This window comes from Odontesthes bonariensis, chromosome 15, assembly GCF_027942865.1.
Source record: "Odontesthes bonariensis isolate fOdoBon6 chromosome 15, fOdoBon6.hap1, whole genome shotgun sequence".
NCBI classification, from domain to species: domain Eukaryota; kingdom Metazoa; phylum Chordata; class Actinopteri; order Atheriniformes; family Atherinopsidae; genus Odontesthes; species Odontesthes bonariensis.
In genome coordinates this window covers 24,607,022-24,628,980 of record NC_134520.1, presented here as the reverse complement: position 1 = coordinate 24,628,980, position 21,959 = coordinate 24,607,022, and the positions used below count along the sequence as shown (strand labels likewise).

At 39.3% G+C, this 21,959-nt stretch overlaps 2 protein-coding genes across 2 annotated transcripts; one reads left to right on the top strand and one right to left on the bottom strand.

Moving 5' to 3' along the window:
• Positions 1 to 614: 614 nt before the first annotated feature.
• On the top strand, positions 615 to 12,826 carry slc35e1 (solute carrier family 35 member E1). The gene is made up of 6 exons (XM_075485638.1): positions 615 to 973; positions 3,270 to 3,340; positions 7,917 to 8,054; positions 8,358 to 8,483; positions 8,582 to 8,827; positions 9,010 to 12,826. The coding sequence occupies exons 1-6, from the start codon at positions 646 to 648 to the stop codon at positions 9,235 to 9,237; spliced, it is 1,137 nt and encodes a 378-aa protein (XP_075341753.1). The 5' UTR covers positions 615 to 645; the 3' UTR covers positions 9,238 to 12,826.
• LOC142400601 (prostaglandin E2 receptor EP4 subtype-like) lies at positions 12,665 to 17,652 on the bottom strand. The gene is made up of 2 exons (XM_075485637.1): positions 16,654 to 17,652; positions 12,665 to 16,075 (listed from the first exon to the last, which is right to left on the bottom strand). Exons 1-2 carry the CDS (start codon positions 17,596 to 17,598, stop codon positions 15,749 to 15,751), a joined length of 1,272 nt encoding a protein of 423 aa, XP_075341752.1. The 5' UTR covers positions 17,599 to 17,652; the 3' UTR covers positions 12,665 to 15,748.
• Positions 17,653 to 21,959: the final 4,307 nt, after the last annotated feature.

Below are 21,959 nucleotides of genomic sequence, written 5' to 3'. Positions count from 1 at the left end.
TAATGTAACAGACCTATCTGACAAGATAGAGAAGCTTCATCCATCCCAGTTATTTAGTCCAGTTATGCCATCTTAAAGTCTTGGACCATTCAAGGACATACATTGCGTAGTATGAACAGAGTGGACAAACTTAGATAAAACTATCAGTTGGATAATAATTAGCTTTCCTAAAATGATAATCAAAGCATATCTAGTGACCAGTCCAAATAAAATCCTCAAATCTTCATTAAGAGTAATGTTTTCTGAAATTCTGTTGGATTGTCTAGTTGTGCAAAAAGTTTTATTGAACATTTTCAAAGTTCTACATTTAATGTTTAAATGGTTGGTTGTATCTTATTTTTTTAATTAGTTGGTTATCAGTGTAAGAACGCTACAAAAGGAACATGACTTTTTGTACACTTATTTATATTTATATACTACAATTATTTTTATTAAACATTTCTAAACAGTTGTTTTTTAAAGTCTTCCTCATTTGAAACCTGAGGACAAAGTCGGTAACCTTAATTGCAGCGGTTTATAGTTAATAAACGCATGGTCGCCATATTTTGAAAGTTTTTACCGGATGTTTAGTGACGACACAGCACTGGCCACTCCCCCTTGTGCAACCAGACCTACCGCCGGTGACTCGTCACTCCGCGCTGGAAGATGGCTGCGGTGGATCGGACTCCGGTCAAGGATGGGATCCGGATAGCTGTACTCTGTGTGTTTTGGTACACGGTTAGCTCAGGAGGCAACATTGTCAACAAAATCATCCTCAATGGATTCCCGTACCCGGTCACGGTTTCTCTCTTCCACATCCTCTCTATTGTGGTCTTCTTACCGCCGCTCCTGCGGGCATGGGGAGTCCCAAAAACAGAACTACCGAGCAGGTACTACCGGTGGTACATCCTGCCTTTAGCTTTCGGAAAATACTTCGCATCCGTATCGGCTCATTTCAGCATATGGAAAGTGCCCGTTTCGTATGCGCACACTGGTGAGTACGGCAGCTCTGTGTTCATTTTGGGTAATTGTGCTCCACTACCTGGATTCCGGCAGTCTGGGTAACTTGATGATGTGTCCTTACCGTCAGCTGTTGTTAGCTTTGCGGCTAATGCTGATAAACTGTCTACGTGGATATTTAAATAGCTTAAGGGCCCTTTGAGTCTTGTAGGTCGGAAACACGAGACTCATGAGACTAATTACCTTACACTGAGCCTTTTAACTGCAAAGTAACCTGATTTAGTCTCCCCTTAAGAGTAACAGGCAGCTGTTAGCTTGCTAGCTAACTAGATTTAACCTAATGTTCAACGTTAGTGGGCAGGTCCGACACTGAACCAGGTCTGTATTGCAAACCGGGTCAGGTCTCACAACTTCTCAATCTCAGGGCATCAGATAAAATTGGATCATAGAACCTTGTGTTACCGATTTTTCTTCATTAGGATAGCTATCTGGAGAAACTACGATGAACTGAATTAAGTTAAACTATTCTTTTAATGTATACGGTTCAGTGAAGGAAGAAGGAAAATCAACAAATGAACGATGTTTACATATGAGTTTCCTCATTCCAAGAACAGATTCAGATACTAATTATGCCGATTGGCCCCTTCTCACAATAATATTAAATTTGGATTATGTTTAGCAGTCATGTGTTATCACTATTTTGTCAAATATGAGGGTCATTTTAATCGCTGAATTGGCATATACTCAGGATTAGTTTTATATTGACATGAGGAAATATGGAGATACTTGCAAATCACAAGTGAATATGAAAATAACATATTTGACTTGTTTTTTATTTAATGTGAATTTGGATTTGGATAATTACAGCCCTCATATGAATGGAGTGTAGTTAAAAGTTCACTCTACTATGAAATGGAGAAGTATTCGTTAGAAATGATCCAATACTACATTTGGGTACATGAAGTACCAGAATTTCCAGGTACTGTACACAACTTTTTTTTGGTGCAATTGTGTTAATTTAACTTTGTCATTTTGTCTGCCTCGCTTAGTAATGATAAATTCAACAAATTAAACAGTTTTAGCGTAATCCAGTGCAGTTTAACAGAAAGAAGACAAGGAATCGAAACAACCGTAGGTTCAGATCAGTACATGTACTTTAAAGTTTTCAGGGAACTTGACTGACATGAATGTTAAAAAGTTCACCTCAAGGCAGAGGGATCAGACATCATAATCAAACCTGTAAAGCACAGTTTTATACAATGACTTCCAGTCTGTATAAAACCTATAATGCAAAACATTGTAATGATCTTAGTCTTGCTTGCCTTTTGTAGAGGTAAACACAGATAGACTTTTTTTTCCCACAAACCCCTTCACAGATATTTATTTTGGAACAGATTTATGGCCGAGCTGCAGGCACTTGTTGTCCCTGAATAAACAGAACTAAGAATAGTTTATCTCGACTCACACAAGTAGAACTAAAGGTTTTTTCTCCTATATTAAGAGAGTCCTTTTACAACATTTTACAGCATTTTTGGAACAACTTCATCCAAGTTATTAATACCCAATTCCCTCTGTGGTCATGGATTACACTCTCCACTGACGCCTGTAGTTGTGTTTGTCATTAAAAAGATAAATTTCTTGCATATAGATTTCCTGGACTGTTTAAATCGTTGTTGTCAGGCCAGTGTGTCATTAAAGGAAAATTGGTAAAAGCCGTTCCCTCGGTTTTTACAGCAAATTAAAAGTGAGCTCTCCTGTGAAATTGAACAATAAAACCTGTTTTGCTGTTTTAAAACAGGTTTAAAACAGAGATTAAAGTTAAATGTATGGTTAATTTGTCCCTCATAGCATGTGCTTCAGCTGTGTGCAAGTAGACATTTAGAAGTCTTGTTTCAGATAGACAGAGTGACCTTTGGACCCACTTTGGGAGCCACAGCAGTCATTTCCGTTTAACCTTTAAATTCCTAATATTACTTGAACGATTAGCCCGTCTGTTTGTAATTCAACAATGGTAATTCTGATGTCTGAAAATATGTCTTGATCCTATTAAGCACTTTGTGTCACGACACTATTGAGCAACGCTTTGTTGTATACACACCTCAGGGGAAAAGTAATGGTACATCAGTCAGTACTAAAATTAGGCGGCACCATGGGGCGGGTGAACCCCTGACTGACACGTGTAGCGTTAGACATAGATGTGGGCCTGGCTCTGACGTAGGAGCATTTCATTCTTCCAAACTTGAGTCTTTCACTGTCTACCTGCTGCTGTCAGTTTCTGTGATTTTCAAACTGACATTGTCCCTTTTTGTTTCTCTTTGTCACTTTCACAGTCAAAGCTACGATGCCAATATGGGTTGTGCTGTTATCGAGGATTATCATGAAGGAGAAGCAAACAACAAGGGTGAGTGGGTTCAACACATGAAGCACAGCACAATACCCACTCTGTGTCGGTCTGTGTCTGAGACTCAGCAGTGGTGATGTGGCACAGTAGCCCACTGTGCCTGTACCGCATCTCATATTACGTCCGTGTGCAGGGGCTTTTGTCGCTGATGAGACTTTCCGTGGGAGGGAGGAAGACCAACTTTTCGTTCACCTCAGTTTTCCAAGTTGCCTGATAACTCTCTGACTTAGATGAGCAAAGCTGTGCGCACAGGAATTTGAACCCATAATTCAACATTAATCTGTCGGTTCATAGTAGAATCCAACTTTATGGAAAAAATACTTGATTAATTGCAATTAAATTATAATATTGTATATATATTCCTCAGATACACTGAAATAAAACGAATGAATAAAAAAGACACTTTCTGGTGCATCTCACAACTAACAAAGCTAAATGTCTACATGTCCTCTGTCGGTTACAGAGTACAAAGCGCATCACGGGGAGGCCGAGTCCGTTGTTGATTATTCTTCGCATTCATTCTATGAAAGATTGTGTGGGGAAATAATTAAACTCTTTTAAAACGACCTTTCTCATTGTAACAATACAAAACCTTTGGGTCTATCGAGTTAGTTATTGTGTATAATACCATTACAAGATTCAGAGAATTTACAATAGTCTTTATACTCGAGACAAGGAGCAAACCAGTATTAAATGAATATGATCTTTTGGCGCTTTTCCACTAGCTCGCTTCGGCTCGGCGCGCTATTGCGCGTTTCCACTAGCACGCCGTACCTCCAACCGGGACGATTTTCCGTATCACCTCAACCCTGGTTCCAAGCGGGCCGATGCGTTACAAAAACGTGACGTCAGCCGACTGCCTTCCACTGATTGGGCGATGAGTGTCGTCACTGGAAGCGTCATAACGCGGATAATAAAAGCTAGCGTTAGCAACCGTTAGCTTACCTCCAAACGTCTTCTTTTTGAAGCTCGTAACAAAACTCCGGTACTTTTCAATACTGTTTTGTCTGGCGGCCAGGAGTCTTCTCTGGCTCTCTTTCTCTTGCCTTCTGTGTGACAAAAAGCCACAGGGTGAGCAGCAACACGCGCAGCCGTGTTACGACGACCCCGCCCACGTCAAGGAGGCACGAAGTATACTCGTTTGTAATGGAAACGCAACCAAACCGAGCCGTGCCGATCTAGTGGAAAAGCGCCATTAGTGAACTTAGATGGTGCTCAGAGTGACAGGAACTTGTATTTAAAAACATGCAGGACTCTGAAGTGGAAATCTCTCTATTGACTCAGGGCCATTTCTGAAAACCATCATCGGTCACCACAGTTTGTTGCTGCATTCACAAATGCAAGTTAAGATGTAAGGAAAGTAATAATGTGGACAAATCATTTTTGTTTTATCAAATATAAAACAAAAATATAATATAATAATATTTATTCTTTTGGGGGAAAATGCATATTGATGTGTGCATTACTGAACAAGGTGTGGGTAACTTGCTCATTTGTGCAGGAACCAAAAATGCTTAACAATAAAAGCTGGTCATGGAGGAACCCCAGTGGCCAACTAGATGCCGTCTTTTTCAGAGGAAGGCTTCTAACCACATTCTGCACATATTACAACAACATAGCTCTGTATGAAAAGAGCCTAAATGCTACATTGACCTGTCTGCATCCTCAATATGCCACGAAGTGGAAATATTTGGCTCACAATGAAACAGAAAAAAATTACAACGAAAGCCCGAAATATAAAATATCTCATATCAAGCAGTAATGGGGAGAACATTTTGTTTTACTATTACAGGAATTTATCTTTTCAGTAATCAAACCCTTAAAACCCACACAGAGTGCTGCTAAAAGCAGGGGTGATGCAACACAGAGCAACACTTGCATCTTTTACACAATCTTTATGTAACAATTTGTAAAACATCTGTTTCAACCTTTCTGTTGTTTTCAAATGAATTTAGGGTTTAAAAAAATGCGCACTTCTTTGCTTTCTATTTTTATTTAGCGTCCAACTCATTTGAAGTAAGGAAACTAGCCGCTTTTTCTCTTATGTCAGGCTCTCCGAGTACCTTTTTTCTGAAACACAGCTCACAGTTGCTTTCGTGAAGTTTACAGTGTGTGCAGCTGACAACAAAGTCTCAATGTTTGGTATTAGAGACTCTTTATTTGATGCTGTCTTTAACTGCTGCCGAAGCAGCAAATGTTCCAAGTTTTGGAAGCTCAGAAATGCTCCAGAATTTTCAATTCTGATGAAGGTACGTTGTACAGTCAGTGTTTGCGAAATGCGAATAAGGAGACTTGTGAGTCTAACACCAGCTCGTTATGTTTACTTTACAGTTCAGTGTTCAGACAGGATGGGTCCACGGGCAGTGTGTGTGTGTGTGTGTGTGTGTGTGTGTGTGTGTGTAGGGATCCTGTTTGAGCAGCCGTATGCTCAAACTGTGTAGTTATGAAACCTGAAGTTTTATGAAGCACATTAGATTTCAGTCACTGAATAAGTACAGTTATTGTAACTCAGAGCTGCGTTTAATCTCGACTCGCCTGTGCTCACATTCAGTGGCCAGTTCACTTACTTTACACTCTTTTTAATCTGGTATTTGCGTGCCGAGCAACAATTCTGGACACACCTCTCAGAATAAAGCAGTCTAATACAAGAGCACTGGTAAATATGACTGCACACTCCTCAAATACATCTGTTTAGATTCCAGCTCATCACTTTTCAGATTGACATAAGGCGGATCTCCCAAAGTCGTATGCATAATGTCAAAATAGAAAAAGCGTCTCTTCGTGTTTAGGAACGTCTGCCACTGTGCACTTGTGTTTCATAAAAACAATAAGTGGACACGTTGCAACCGGAAGCTGCTTCCTTGTTGTGCATCCTGTTAGATGCTGTGTAATCATCAACCAACAGAGCTGTTTAAAGGGCCTGAGGTGCTGTGCTTCTACTTGGGCAGCTGAGTTAACAATTAACACATTTGACTTCGTTTGTGCTTTTGTTTCCCTGTTTTTTTTTTGTTGTTTTTTTTTGTGCAAATGAAACAATGTTAGTTGATAAATAAAGCAAAGAGAGGATTGGAATTCAGTATTTAGTGCTGTGCTTTCTCAGTTTCACAGTGAGTGGGTGCACAAGTGGGTTTCATCACAAATTCAGGTCCTTTCTCACTGTCCAACATGCAAATAAATCTCACATCTGTCGGCGTTGGTTTTTGGATGTCGGTTTTTGACATATTGTAAATGTAAATGCAGTTTCATCTCGACATGTGTTGCGTTCAGATAGGTTTGCGATGCGGTTTCTAAATAGTTTTTAGGATTTACATATTTCTTCAAGAGGTATAAGTGTGGTTGCTTGGATTACACAGTATTTAGGGCTGGAAATGTAACCTCACATCTTCTAACCTCTTTTGTACTGCATATTTTAAACAACACCACCATCACAATGACTTGGTTTGGTTAGAACAATGCATAACTTGGTAAAATCAGACAAATATTGGGGACTACTTATATTCCTACTCATTTTAGGAAGTTTTTTATTTTACAGTTTACATTTTAGATGGCAACTGCATGCATTAATAAACAATATGATAAAAAAAAAACTTTTACTATTTCTTGATATATTAGTATCTTTCATTATATTTCCAGTGGTAGAAAGAAAGTCTCTAGCAGTCCAGTGTTTCTCACAAAAGACGTCAGAGTTGTTGGCGCACATCACCTGCCAACTTTTAGTTTGCTCTTGATAATCTATAGCTGTCCTGTGGCCTTTGGGAATATCTGCAGTTTCTCATGTGATAGTAGGTGGTTTTTCTGCCAGTTTAGCAGAAAATAATCCACTCTTTCCAATTCAAAACAAAAGTTCCACAAATTCAGTCACCATTTGTTCCACGAGTCCTTTTTACGATGATGTCAGGTTGTTTGTGGAGCCTTTTGTAATAATCAGGAATTCTGCTGTGATTGCTCCAAATGTGCTCCGATCTTTATTGGGTCAGAATTACAGGCGGAATCTGACTAAACTAATAAACACTAATAAACACTGTGCAGGATAGAAAAAGTGAACTTTTTGAAGCCTCCGTCAAATGTATCCTGTTGCTTTTAATGAGACTTCTTCAACAATTACAAAACATGAATTTCTCCTCTTTCAACCACTTTATTGTTGGTTTGTTTTAGCTCATTGCCTTTTTACATCCTCCAACCTCTTCTCTGCTCAATTTCTTTTCGTCTTCGTGCGATTTTTTTTTAATTATTCCTGCAATCATTTTGGGCCATGCGTGCCCCAAGATGGCAAAAACTGCTGCCTCCACTTAGCTTCCCAGTAGAAATAAGGTTCTAGTGTGTCGTGCCTTTTTACCTCCAAATGTAGAAATATTAAATTTAATACATGTTTAGAAGTGAGATATGACTCACAAGAGGAAAATGATCACCCATTTAAAGCATGAGAATGTTTGCTCACATTTTAAATTGGGAAAACACGACCAACTACAGGAAATGAATCCTGAGTAATTGACTGGCATTGGAAATGTAAAAACATTCAAGTTTGTGTTTGTTTGGTCTAACTCTGCCTTCTCTGTCTCTGTGTATCTTGTTGTAGGTGTACGTATCCCTCATCCCCATCATTGGTGGAGTGCTGCTGGCCACCGCGACTGAGCTGTCCTTTGATGTTTCAGGATTAATCAGTGCCCTGGCTGCCACGCTTTGCTTTTCTCTGCAGAACATCTTCTCCAAAAAGGTAAATTATCCTCATGTTGTTGGTATGCAGCATGTGATTTCAGCCCACCTCGTGACACCATTGAAACCCAGTGAATTCTCACCAGAAAATCCATATATATAAAGTTTTTATGCATTTTTATATGAGCTGTTTCATCCCTGAATCATGCCAAGATGTTTCTCATCATTTGCTACAAGCCTGATGTTATGCTGCTGTTGTAATCCTTAAGCAAAGACACCAAGATTTGAACACGACAAGAAAAATACCTCGCATTGTTCCATTAGAGCAACTTTTTGTAAAGGATCGTTTTTTTCCTTCTTAAAGGTGTTGCGTGACACCAGGATCCACCACCTGAGGCTGCTCAACATCCTGGGCTTCAACGCTGTGATCTTCATGGTACCAACATGGGTTCTGGTGGACCTCTCTGTGTTTCTTGTGAACGGAGACCTGGTGAGTAGCAAGAAGAGTCTTTAAGGGCTTCACATTTGCACCACTTGCGGTGGTGGCCAGATTGTGAGCGATATCTGACATGACTGCTTTCCTTTTAGTCGGACATCTCGGAATCGACGGGTACCATAGTTCTCCTACTCATCAGCGGCTTCTGCAACTTTGCCCAGAATGTAATCGCCTTCAGTGTTCTTAACCTCGTCAGCCCGCTCAGCTACGCCGTCGCCAACGCCACAAAGAGGATCATGGTCATTAGCATATCTTTGTTTATGTTGCGCAATCCAGTCACCCTCACAAATGTTCTTGGTATGATGACGGCCATTGTTGGGGTCTTCCTCTACAACAAGGTGAGTCATCAGGACAACTTGATGTTAGTTGATCTGGTAGTAATGTAGGAGGATGAAAATAAAGCAAGAGCTTGAATTCAGATCGACGTTAACGTAGATTTTGATCCACCCGGGGAACCAATCTGTTGAAATCAAGATACTCGGTCATTAAAAATCCACTTGTTCTTTTCCTCTGTCTTCAGGCCAAGTATGATGCTAACTTACAGAAGAAGCTGCTGCCGAGCACCAAGCAGGACACGGTGTCCTTTGACAACCCGGCGCTGGAGAAGATCCATGCCAACGGGTCAGTGCCTTTCCCTCACGGCTTAGAGCAGCAGCACAACTGGAACAATGTGCTGACTGACCACTTCCAGTACAGCAGGCAGGCCTACACGTCAAACTACGGCAGCAACCACCAGTATGTGGTGTAATGGAGGAGCCGGTCCTCGCTCTGGGTAGCTGTCATAGACTTTGCTGTGTGTAGCCGCCCTCCCAGCAGCGGGTCGCACGCTCGCTCCAAACGTCAGACTGAGGCAAGTGCTGTTTGTTTGGGAAAGTTAAAAATAAACAAAAAAAATGGGCCAGACATGTGAGCTCTTCCTTATCGAAACTTTTATTTTCTTACAGCCATGCTGTAGGTTATTTTTTATTTATTATGTCGGAATAGACTGTAGGAAATGGCTTGATGGAAAACAAAACACATATCAGCCATTTAGGCCATGTAGGTGACAGATTACGTCGTGTTTTACACACTTTTAAATGCGCCACTGCTGGGAGACGTCTCTTTCTTCTCTGCCCGGAAACATTTGGTTTTGTCTTCACAACCAGCCATAATTCTGTTTGATTTTGTTTTCCGTCAATGTTAGTTTGCATCGAATCAGAAGTCTGTGATGCCACATTAATATTCTCTGCATTTTAGGTTTAATGTTTATTATTTTTCTGAATGAATTTTGTTGTGAGGGGAAACAAATTGTTTTATTGTCTTTGGTGAATAAATCTTGAGGCATCTGGAACTTCAGGGGCATGAGTCATAAAATGAACGTTGGATGAGATTTGCTTTTAAGTATGAATTAAGATCAAAATAATATCCAAGTAAGTAAAAAAAGAAGCTTTAACTTTATGACTAGGTTTGTCATATTGTTAGTTATTGTACGGCTGTTTTTTTTTTTTTTTTTTTTGGTGTGGGGGAGTTTACAGTTTGGGATGCAGATGCAGCCAAGCCTGTGATGAGCATGGGCTCTGTGAACAATTAACTGCCAGATTCAAGGTGTTTTGACCTGAAAACACAATGCGATGTTCTACAAACATTATGTTACATTAGAAAGAAGTATGTATGGCTGTTGTTTACAGCATCCGCCACAGCTCTGCTTTTCTGCCCACGTTGTTCTCTGCAGCGGTTGACACACTCACATTTTGTCTTTGGCTTTCAAAGTCGACATATTCTTTCCCTGACAGATAGATACGCATTACCTGGCTTCAGTTTTGGCTACGCAAAATCTGTCTTTTCACCCGTGGTCCATGGATGTTCCCGGCTAAACCCTCATTTGTGCCAGTATCATGTGAGATGAAATCAGAAGCCGTGAGCCCTCAGTTTAAGTCGATTTATAATATGTTGATAACAGATGTTTAGTTACAGATCAGATTCTGAGAATCTGATTAAGCAAGTCCTTCTCAAGTAAATCGGACACATGCAGATCACCAAGACTGCTGCTCATTTGTGGATTTGGTCTGAGAGTTGTTTAACTTTTCATCTCACGGCATTGTGGGTGAGAATTTTTATTTGTTTGGTGACATAAAACCTGCAGAACAAATGGGGCTTTCATCATCTTCTTCTGTACTTTGTTTAGAGTTGATTAGCAACTGCTGCATGCTTGCATATGGTGAATATGAAAAAACCCGGTAAACCTAAACATGTACGTATTGCCATTGAGTGTAACCATGCAGACATTAGTTTTTAGTGCAAAAGTACAGATAATTATGGGGATTAGTACAGCTTTACAAAGACTCCATCCATGGATGTGGCCATTTTAGACCCGAGCTGCAGCTGTAAACTCAATTTGACCGCTATCAGCTAATATCCACACTCAATGTTCGAGGTTGTCCACACGTAAAAGTGCCCACTAAAGAAAAATGCCCAAATTAAAACAAATCTTTTCGGTCTCTGTAAGAAGCCGATGCTCGTAAACTTTTTGCAGACCCAAATCAGAGAGATTGAGGTCCTCTAGTTTTTTTTTTTAACACTACTTCTAAATGTCTTTTTCTGTCTTTGTCTTTGACTGAAGAGCGAGACTGGTTCTGTTATCCAGAAAAGGTCAGTGACCTCTTACAGATCTGTCCTTTTCCTTTGCGGGATAAAGAAGTTATCGAGAGGTGCGAATGAAGAGAGTTAGTTGATTTCACCAAAACATCCCATTAATGTGCACAATGACTTCAGATTTTTTATTTTTTTTTGCTTTTTCCTGTCAGACAGGCCAACAGTGTAAAATGACATTGTTTCCTCATCACAATTAAACTTTAGATGATTTTGAATGATGGAAAAAATGGGGAAAAAAGGAGATTATTAGTATTTAATGACCTGCAAAGCTTCCGTGGAAGAGATAGATTTTTTATCTCCTGTCAGGAAATGTTTGTTATTAATTTTATTCAGCTATTTTGGTATGTTTTTGTTTTTTTTAAACAGAAGTCCATGTCAGGCTTGCACATGTTGAAACATCAAAAATGTTTCACTCATTGTGATCTTTTGTCAGGCGACTCGTTTACTGCTTGTTGTGCATAAAAGCATTTTTGACACGTGAACACGCTTGGTTCTTGTGCAATCAGACATGTAACTGTCATTTATTTCCCCATTGTCATTATTGATTGTAGTGTCTGTAAATTGATAACTACTTTTTTTTTTTAAATCATTTTTTTTAAGGTTTTAGATACTGCTAAGTTAAGCAAACTGTTATTAAATTGTAAAAAATGTGTCTCTTTGAGTCCCTTTTCGAACATCTGGAACACTGTCACAATATTCAGTCTGAAGAAAGAGGGTGAGAAAGTGTCAAATGATAGTTTACTGTATGGATTCATGTGAAATCCTGTATTTTACTGTAACAACTTCCCATTTTCTGCCACGGTCATAAGGAGATAAAAAAAAAAAGAGTGCAAATTTTCCTTATTTAATAACACTAATCACGTGCAATCCTTGTCTTGAAAAGTCGTTTTTTTTAAGAAATCAAGAGGGATGTTTTCACCAAATACTTTTAGAGATAAAAGATCTCAAGTCAGAAGTTGCGAATCTAAAATCTTCTTCATCATATAAGACATATGCAATAAATCAAGTTAAATGTGACATATCGTGCAGCCTCAGGTCATTAGATGAACATTTAAGAGAATGGGAAGCATTTTTCAGGTGTAAATAAAGAGTTCATTCTAACAGATGAGTAACGTGGTTATATTTTAACAGCAGCCTGACTCTGGTCTTCAACTCAACTCAGCATTTGGGAGAAAGGAATAATGGTGGCATGTAAAAGGTTTGTGATTTAATCACACTGTGCGGCTGATGTTTCTGGACGCTCTTGTATTTCCTCATTTCTTTCTTCATGTTGCCAAAAGCATGTTGTAGCCCTTTTCATGTTGGTGCACCACAGGACAGAGGCCTTGTTTGCAGGAGGACGAGATGTAAACTTCACAACATGTAGGACTCACGCATTGTTTTTCCAGTGTCTGTTTCTGTGCAGTGAGCCGACTAGTGGGAAATGTGTTGGCTCTCTGTTGTAAAGCTTTTCACTGGGGTGTAAATGATGATTAGTGTAGAAAGGGGAGAATTCTTTGTAAAACTTGTAAAATGTATTATTTTTGCGTGTCTTTGATGGATCTCGAGAAAGAATTTTTACTTAAACTATGTTTATAGATTTTTATTTATGGTGTCAAGGTACAAAAATGTTGTACAGAGGTGCAGCTATGCACGGTCTTGTCTGCTTATGTTTAGTAAATATTTTTAAATGTTGGGGAGAATAAATGCATCATGGAACATTGAAAGTGTTGAATGTCTTTTTTTTTATTATTAACTTATACTCTGTGTAAAAACGTCTGTTATAGGCAGTAGTGTTACTCAAACCCTACTCTAAAACAAAAAAAAAACATAATAGCCACTGAGACATAGATAAGATGTACCAGCATGAAGGTCTATTTACAGATTTTATGAGAAATACAGAGTCTTCTTGTAGTTAAATGATAAGCTTCAGGATGGGCCAAGGACAAAACGACAAACAAACAAAGCCATCTACGCCAGGAGCGAAGATTACCTAAACAAAGCTAATCAAAAGAAAAGATAATCACTTACCTCCCTGGAGAAAACTAATGAAAATAATATGGCAGCCCACTCCTACAAACTCGAAGTTATGAATGCATAAGTAATCATGAGTAAGACTAATACAAAGAAGTCCCCCTGTGTTTTTTTTTTTTCAGGTGTTTTCTCACATTTTTTTTTTTGCCAGATACTACCTTTATATGTTTATTTAAATTAAAAACACCTGTAAATAGTATGAAGGCATTTGCAGGTTTTTTTTCCTCAAATATGATTTTCTTGAATTTGATGACAACACATTTCAGAGAAGCTACTAACATGTTTACCACTATGTTCCATAACTTCTCCTTTATAATTAATTCTGAGAAAAAGCATTAGCCAAGTCAGCAGAACACCTGCTGTAATTTTAAAAGTTCAACTTGATGATCTGCCGAATGATTATAGTGGATGATGGGTATGAACAGCAAGCAGTTTTGCACCTGGAATCTTTCACTGTGGAGGCCATCTCTTGTGATACAGCATGTGGTTTGACATGGTAAAATGAGAGGAATTTACCTGAAAAAAAGGCATCTGGATGGCAGCAAATGCTGCTCCCAAACCTGTCAAAATCATTCAGCAGTAATGGTGCCTTCAGAGATGTGCAAGTTAGTCATGCCATGTACAGTAATGGTGTGAAGATATATTAAAACAGCTCTACGTTTTGACTCTTCGGTCCATAGGACAGTTTTACACTTCACCTCAGTCTGTCATAATATGAAGCCTATAAACTTAAGCTATTCTTCTCTGTCTGCTTGTTTGAGTTTAAAATGATTGGCCAGATTTAAATTTGAAATATTTTAATATGATTGTTCAAAGAGTTGTGCAAATGGTCCAGGGATGCATGAGTTGACATAGCTGTGGGGAAAGAGACAAAATCAAAGCTAAAAGCCCTCTTAACTGATACTCATCAGGTTGTCAGATGATGTGTGTGTATTTTTGTTTGTTTTTCTGCCCCCTAGTGGCCACAAATCGAATGATGGATAGTATTTCTTTGTGGTGGTCAATGTTGGCAGATTGATATTTTTATTTGATTTATGAGAACTCCCACTCATACATGATCTTGTTTGCTTTTACAAGCTGTGTTTAAAATAAATCCCATGTCAGTGATTTATCTAACCGTCTCTCAATTCATTTTATAATCAGAGGTTTTCTGTGGGCTGCATCTTTCTCGAAATATCTCAGAGGAGGAAATCTATCAGCAAGAAAACATCTTACTTTTAAAAACATCTTGGACAGAAACTCCTCCAGATAGAGCTCAGGAAGGAGGAATTTTCAACTACATCCCAAACAACTGGCAGCCTATCTTTAGCCTTTACAGCATGAAAACACTCAGGAGCTAGAACTAATACATGAATGATAATAATCCAGTCTATCGCAGCTGTACTGGGTTTCTAATTCATCTGAGAGTATTCATTTGATCCATTATTAATTTGATTTGAGTGCACCTGCAGCAACATTTATTACCACATTTTCTTATGCACGTGTCAGTGTTAACAGTTTGTGGGCTTTAAGCTGTTCGGAAAAGTCATGGACAGTTGTTGATGACGAATGGAGATCATATATAACCCAAGTTTGGAGCGATGAACCTGCAAAGATGATGAATGTTTTGTGTTGGCTTTCCTTGCATAACACATAACACATTATTATTATTGGGTTTGGTCCCTGAGTTCTATTTTGGTGTGTCTTGTGATGTTTTATACAAATGTCATGTCATGCCAATTTTCTTATCAAGCTTGATCTTGTATTGTTTTATAGTTTTAAGGAACACGTTGGAGTTTGTTGTCTTCTCTGATATCTTGTTTTCAGTTTTGTCGTAGATTGTTCAAAGTACTGCGTTTCTGTTGCTGCATTCGCACAAATATTCAACTGAACCAGTTCAGACCTGATGCAAAGTGAGCAATAAAATATTCCTTTGAACAGACACCCATAATTGCCATCATGCTTCTAGTTTCTTCAGAGACAGTTTTTAAGAATTGTAGAAAACCCCCTCAGGCTTTAAAAGGCTTTCCCAAACAAAGTAATAGATGTCACATCAGGTCTGAAAAGGTCAAGAGCCTTTGTTGATGTTAGGGAATTCTCCCTTGATGTCCAAAACGGTCAATTCTTATAAAGAAAACGTTCTTCTAACACCGAAAGCTGAAACAAGCTGTCCATCTACCTGCAGGAACTGTAGCTGATTAAAGGAACGACTGATGTGGTGGACAGGACAAGGATGAAGGTGCGCTCTGTGATGGATAACTGAGAGAAATTGTTACAGTTGGTTTATCTGGAGTAAAAGCATAGCTGTAAGGTGAAAACCGGATGGTGATTATGTGGAACACTGAAAGGCACAAAATAAATGCTAAATTGTGTCTGATCTCGCACTTTAATAATAACATCCGAGCCACACTGTTTTTCTCATTACTGCAGGAGGCAGATGCCACAATCAGGGCACTACTCCACTTTCATTTAATAAATAATCCAAGAAGCTCTGAGCATCCTTTGCAGATGTGCTTCCACAGTCATCCCCATCTTTCTGTCTCTCTGGCAGAGTTCAAACTGAGTCTGCGGACCATCGTGTCGCTGCTTCTAGTAAACAGTCATAGATGTCACACGTGTGCTGAGTCTGCAAAGCCTTAAGTCTGGCAAAGGCCGTCTGCGTCATACGGAGTGAATTTTACAGTAGCAGGCAGTTGAGTGCTCCTGTTTGTATTGGACATAAGCTGTGTGAACACATGGCTGTCCTTCATGATATCAGAACACAACAGATTCCTTTGTGGTGACGGTAGGGAAATGCTGCCAGGGCTCCTGCGTCGCCTGCTCAAATTGAGTAACCTTCGAAACAGGGACCTCCTGAGGAGGATGTAGATCCAAGGATCCAGGATGGGGTTCACTGAGGCGGACCTTATGGCAGCCAGATCTGCTTTGTGGTTATGTTTGAAGCGGTTGGCAAACACACGCACCTGAAGGACAAAAACAAGTCAGCACAATTCATACTTTTAACCTGCATTAATGTGCATTGGTGTGTTGGATGCAGCATAAGGTTTTCTTAAGTTATTCTTCCAGACAGATCACTGTGGATGAACTATGTTAAATTGTTAAAAACTATGTTAAAACTATGAAACATGTTAAATTGTGGACTGCATCACAGGTCCCCAAACTTTAATGAGTGTTTTGTAAAATCTTTTGCTTACAAACTGTTTTTCTAGTGGTGCAAATGATCTACTTAGGTACAGTTTTGGTTGCAGACTAATATTTAAGCATTCAGTTAGATTACCCAGGATGCAAAGCATCTGAACAGATTCACTAACCACAAAGCCATGAATGCATCAGTGACAATCAATATAATTTTGATATTTGACTTATTTATCATCACCATTGATATGAAAAACAACCCTTGAAAACTACATCAACTCAAAAGCTACCTTCTGCTTTAGTATTTATTTTTTTTGCTGGCATATTTATGCAAACTAAAAAAAATAGAGAAAAACTAAAACAAACAAAAAAAACTTTATGTGTAAAACGTTTACTAATTACTCACCACTAGTGGGGCTGAACAGGCCAGAACCATCACAGAGGTCATCACCAGCACCGCGATCATCTGCGTCTCAGCTGCCGAGGACAGCGCCCTCCACCTTTCCCGGACGCTGGTTCTAGTGACGGGCCTCTGCACAGTCCTGCGGTGCATCAGCAGCAGCGCTCCGCACACAGCCAGGTTCAGCACGATGGTGCCCAAGATCAGCAGAAGACTGACGACACCGTACAGAACGGAATAAGCAGTAGCTACCGGCTCATGTGTCCTCCAGTCGATGAAGCACCAGGTTCCGGATTGCTGCAGCTCACTCTTTGACATACCCATCATGGGGAGAGAGCAGACGAAAATGTGACTTATGTAAATAAAGAAAAGAAACTTCTGCGCAAAACGACGGTCCACTCCCCACCCGTGATAGGTGTACGGACAGCATATGGCCAAGTATCGCTCCGCTGCCATGGTGCATATAATGCTCAATCCGGTTAAACTAAAAAACAGTAACAGAAAGGATTGAAATTCGCAGACGTTGGTGCGCATCAGCACACGCGGGTTCAGGTAGTTGGCTATGGTGAAAGGGCTGGCCAAACAGGTGCCCAATAGGTCCGTCACCGCCAGACCGCACACTAACGTGTAGAACGCGGAGGATTTTCTTTCTTGTCGTGATACTGAAAGCACAATTATTGCAATCAAATTCCCAATAGCCCCGCCAGCAAACATAAAAATCGGCAAAGCGATCTCTGTCCCCATTGTCCTTGAATGCTGTAACAGTGACTCATTAATAGCAACAGGACCGTGCGTAAAGTTCGGACTCTCCATCGCCAAATACTCCCAAATACTGGCGTTTGTTAGATACATTTCCTTTTGGCTGTTGTGTCCCTGGGAGAGCGTTTCCTTTTTCATTCCCTGTAACAAATGATAAGGAATCGTCATGGGAATGTTCTGTGGAAGTCGCATTCCCTCTGCTTAGTAAGCCAGAAATTAAGCACGTTGTTGCACGCAGCTGTGAGCTGAGAGGTGGGCCGTTTTGTACAGAACCACCCAGTAGCCTGACAGGCTTGATGGATGGGGATTTTTTTTTTTATGTTTCCGCTCCAGTTATCATTTGCCGGTCAGTGCAAGCGTCATCACAGACGTTTGGTGTTTGCTGCACCCAGAAGGTCAACTTGACGGGTGGATGCGTAAAGACAGAAAAGAGAGTACTACTCACTACTACCCACTACTCAAAATATCTGAAAAGCAAAGCGAGGAGAATAATAGAGAGATCTTAAAAATATGTCAACTTAAAGATAAAACATTCTTTCCAAAATTAACTTTTAGACAAAAGGAAAAAAAGAACAAAGAACCATTCAAAAGTTTTTTTATCCAAATAAATTTGAGATCTTAAACATCTTTCACCAAAGTCCTACACTTTGCTTGTTCTCGACCAGAATTAATAAACACCAGGTGAAGCAAATTTCAAAGCGTAGTCAATATTCTGACACCTTAAACCTAACAAACAGGGCGTCCAAAAATAGTTGCCAACCACACAGGAATAGTTCACCGGTAAAGAAAGGCAAGAATTCCATGAAACACCAGTATATTCTTGAGGCAGACATAATGGGATCTGTGAGAAAATGAAGGTGAGAGGAGGATGGCTACAACAGGATGATCCTAACAATCACAAGATGAACAAACTTAAGGTTTAGGCATCATCCTCACAGCCCCCTAAGATCATTGAATATCTACTGACAGACCTCAAAAGAGCTTTGCATGCAAAGATAGCCTAAACCAGAAGTCTTTTTCAAGAGTCAAAATCCTCCAAACAACTGAAATAACACTTAACCGGTTGCAAAAATGTTTTTATAAGATTTGTTACTTGTCAAAGGGAATGTTAACCAGTTTGAATGGGGTGACTGAACTGTTGTGTGTCATGTTCTTCGTCTGAGAGAAGATATACAAAATCCAAATCTAGCTCAGGATTTAATTAAATGGTTCAAGGTTCAAGTTACACAGCACTGTGGACTTCTCTCTGCCTGGCAGTCTTATCAGAAAAAGGGTACCACTCTTTTGCAAAATACATTTTTATATTCCCATACAAATATGATGTAAATATTATTGGTTCAAAAGTAGGGGAGAAGCCGTGGTAGGCTTTCCCTGATTGGTCCTTGGTCCGATATCAGCCTTGTACCCCATCAACTCTGTATAAGCACAATGCATAAATTGCTATAGTAAAAGGTAATATTAAACCTTCAACAAATGCCACTGCTCATACAACTCTGATAACAACAACAGAAATGTTCAGAGATAATCCACAGATGTTGGAGGCTGTTTATTTCAACACAACAGAGTGCATTGATCTTGAAACGTATTTCTGATAAATTTCTTCAGAGGTGGGCGTGAGTACTTGCAGGAAAAGCCTGAGAGTTTATCAATTGCAGATTGTGTTTAGATGCTTTGTTTTTATTCTGTGTAATAGACCAACTGGATGTCCAGACCAAAACATGTCAGATCTGATTTGATTTACACCACAGAAATTGCTGCAGTTTCACGCAAAATGCTCATAAATTGTGCCATGATGACATTTTCCACTCTCATTTCCCCTCATGGACACGGAAGGTTGAACTTGCGCAATGAAGTTTAAGCAATGAAGTTTAAGTTCAACATCCACCCATGTTCTTCCTATATGATAAGATTCAACTACACATTCTTAGGAGAATTTGATTAGGCTGCTTTTAAAATGGAGGAGTGGGGCGGACCATGTGAGGCTGCTAACTCTCAGAAGAAAACCTATTTTCAACAATCACTTTTCCATCTTTTCTACTTTGCTTTTTCTTGGTTAATTTGTAAAAAAAAATGTTCATTGTGAGGGCTCATAGGTTTTTATATTTATAAAGGGCTGTTACCATTCTTACTGGCAGCTGTCAGAATCCACATGAGTGAACTCACTCATCATCATGGCTACTTACAATTTCACCTGCATCTTACCATGTTCATATGTTGTACATACCATTTTACATCTTGTTCATACCTTCTTGCAATTGTTTATCTATTTTGTGTGTATATATATATATATATATATATATATATATATCTTCGTCACAGAGCTCTGTAACGTGCAATGTTCTCACTCGTGGAATTAAGAAGGTTATTTGTATTCTACAGTAATGTAATATGGGCAATCCCAACAGCCTAGACATAAGTTGACACGATTTTCAACCCTGAGTTGCAACATTTTGAACATATTGACCAATGTAGCCATCACATATTTTGTTCTGCTGGGCTGAACACCTAAAATCTCCGGAAAAGGATTTCATTGATTGTTTCTTCCAATACTCATGGACAAGATTTGAATTCAAACCAACTGCAATGATCACTAATTATCCCTATGGGGCAGTGTAAAACAAATGGATGACAGGCTAACTCCAATTTATGTGACGTTTTCTGTTAATTTTTTCTTTGGGATTATTCCCTTTGAACAGTGAAATGTTACCATCTGAAGGTGAACAATGACCTATCAGAAAAAGGCCCCATAAATCTGGTTTCACTTTGACGAATTAAAGTCAACATGTGTAGAGTTTGGAATTGTATCAGGTATCCTGGGTACAAATGTTGATCACAGTCCAAAATCCCAAAGAAGTTACTTATTCAGAAACCAATATAAACTCTTTCTAGAATAAGTCAGCATGGTGCTTTTGTTTCCTCAAGCTTTTTTCTTCAGCGGTGATCTGAAAGAGAGTTACACAAATACCTACATCCAGAGTTTGTTCTGTTTCTTTGTTGTGGTTGACACTTTCCCCATGACAAACCTCTGTTTCCAAAATTAGGAGCACATCTTTGTCCTAAACACAGTTAACTGTAAATGGTTGTGAGAACAGCGGGTACACATGGGACGTCAGTGCACTTAAGTTAACGTGTTCCGACACTGCAGCCATCGCACATTCATTACAGCGTGACTAATGTTTACATTGAGGAGCAGCAGAGAGCGTTCTGTGTCTGCAGACGACCGTAAAAGACAAAACACAACACCTCTCTGAGAGGTAACCCGCCGCTGTTCATCTCTGCTGTAGACAAAAAGGAGGTGGCAGACTGTAAACAGCAAAGTGATGGCAGGGCTCGGAAAATCCAAACTGACTGGAATACCCTTCAGCTGACCATGACTCACTGGATATTCGGTCCCCTGACTGTGTAGTTTATAGTACTCTTTAATATCTAAAGTTAAAGTGCACTAAAATATATATTATCAGTGTCTGTGGCCTCAGCAGTGGTCCTGAGTTATAAAGGGTGCTGCTGGATGAGTAAGCAGCACAATCCCTAAAAGGTCATCATAAAGTCATTTTCTCTTTATAAAAACAGGCCTACCCTTATCTGACTAATGGGTCAGCTCCTAAAGTTACCCACTATTATTAGAACAAGCAATTTTTCATTTTTATCAGTGATTAATTTTTAAAAGATATCGCATGAAACACAGTGTATGTTTAGATATTTGTTCAGTTGTCCTCCCACATTTGTGATATATTTATGGCTGTGATTATAGATGTAATGTAGAGCTCTATATACTTGTTTTGTTCAGCCAATAATCAATGGGAACATATTCAAATGGTTTGTGCGGAATGTAGCAGCTTTGCGGTCTTTTGAACAACACAAGTGTGTAAAAAAGGTAGAATAAAACAGCAAATCTGTACAAATGAGATGTTTTACCTAAATTGGCTTTTAATGGCTGTGGAGATACAGACGGTAGATGCTTAGGACTGAAAGGTGGAAATGCAACAAAGGTCTATGTCTGTCAACCATTAGGCTGTTAAACTGTTTTTCTTTGCCCACTGCTGAGTGAACTATCTAGCTCTTTGGCTGCCAGTACCTTCTATTTTTTTCTAGGTTTTTGTAAAAGCTCCCTACAGCAGCAGGCAATAATGAGATCATCTTTAACATATTGACGGCATTGTGTGAACGTTAAGTCACTAATTTCAGACCAGTGCTTCAGTTAGTCAGTCAGATTTTGCACATAATGGTAAACAAGCAGCTGAGTCACCCAGGAATACAGTCATTTAAACAACAAAGCACTCTTTCGACTTGGAAGTTTGACATATCAGGACATAGTAACCCAAATTTCCTCTGGTTCTTACCACATCTTAAAATGGGGTAAATACAATATCAGACAGAAAAAGATGATGTATGACATATCACGCCACATCATTTATTTGACTAAATTAGGTGAAAATTCAGATGCAACGTGAAAAACTACACTTCATGAATGAATAGCTTGTAGAATCACCTTCAGCTGCAATGATTTTAAGTTAATGTTTTCTTTAATGACGCCATCAGTAGAGTGCTTTTAG

Bases quoted from the DNA above. Each gene is read 5' to 3' on its own strand.
- slc35e1 (XM_075485638.1), top strand. From the start codon at position 646: ATGGCTGCGGTGGATCGGACTCCGGTCAAGGATGGGATCCGGATAGCT. The intron at 8,484-8,581 runs GTGAGTAGCAAG...CTTTCCTTTTAG, and splicing joins TTCTTGTGAACGGAGACCTG to TCGGACATCTCGGAATCGAC. The intron at 8,828-9,009 runs GTGAGTCATCAG...CTCTGTCTTCAG, and splicing joins GGGTCTTCCTCTACAACAAG to GCCAAGTATGATGCTAACTT.
- LOC142400601 (XM_075485637.1), bottom strand. From the start codon at position 17,598: ATGCGACTTCCACAGAACATTCCCATGACGATTCCTTATCATTTGTTA. The intron at 16,076-16,653 runs GTGAGTAATTAG...TTTGTCCTTCAG, and splicing joins CCTGTTCAGCCCCACTAGTG to GTGCGTGTGTTTGCCAACCG.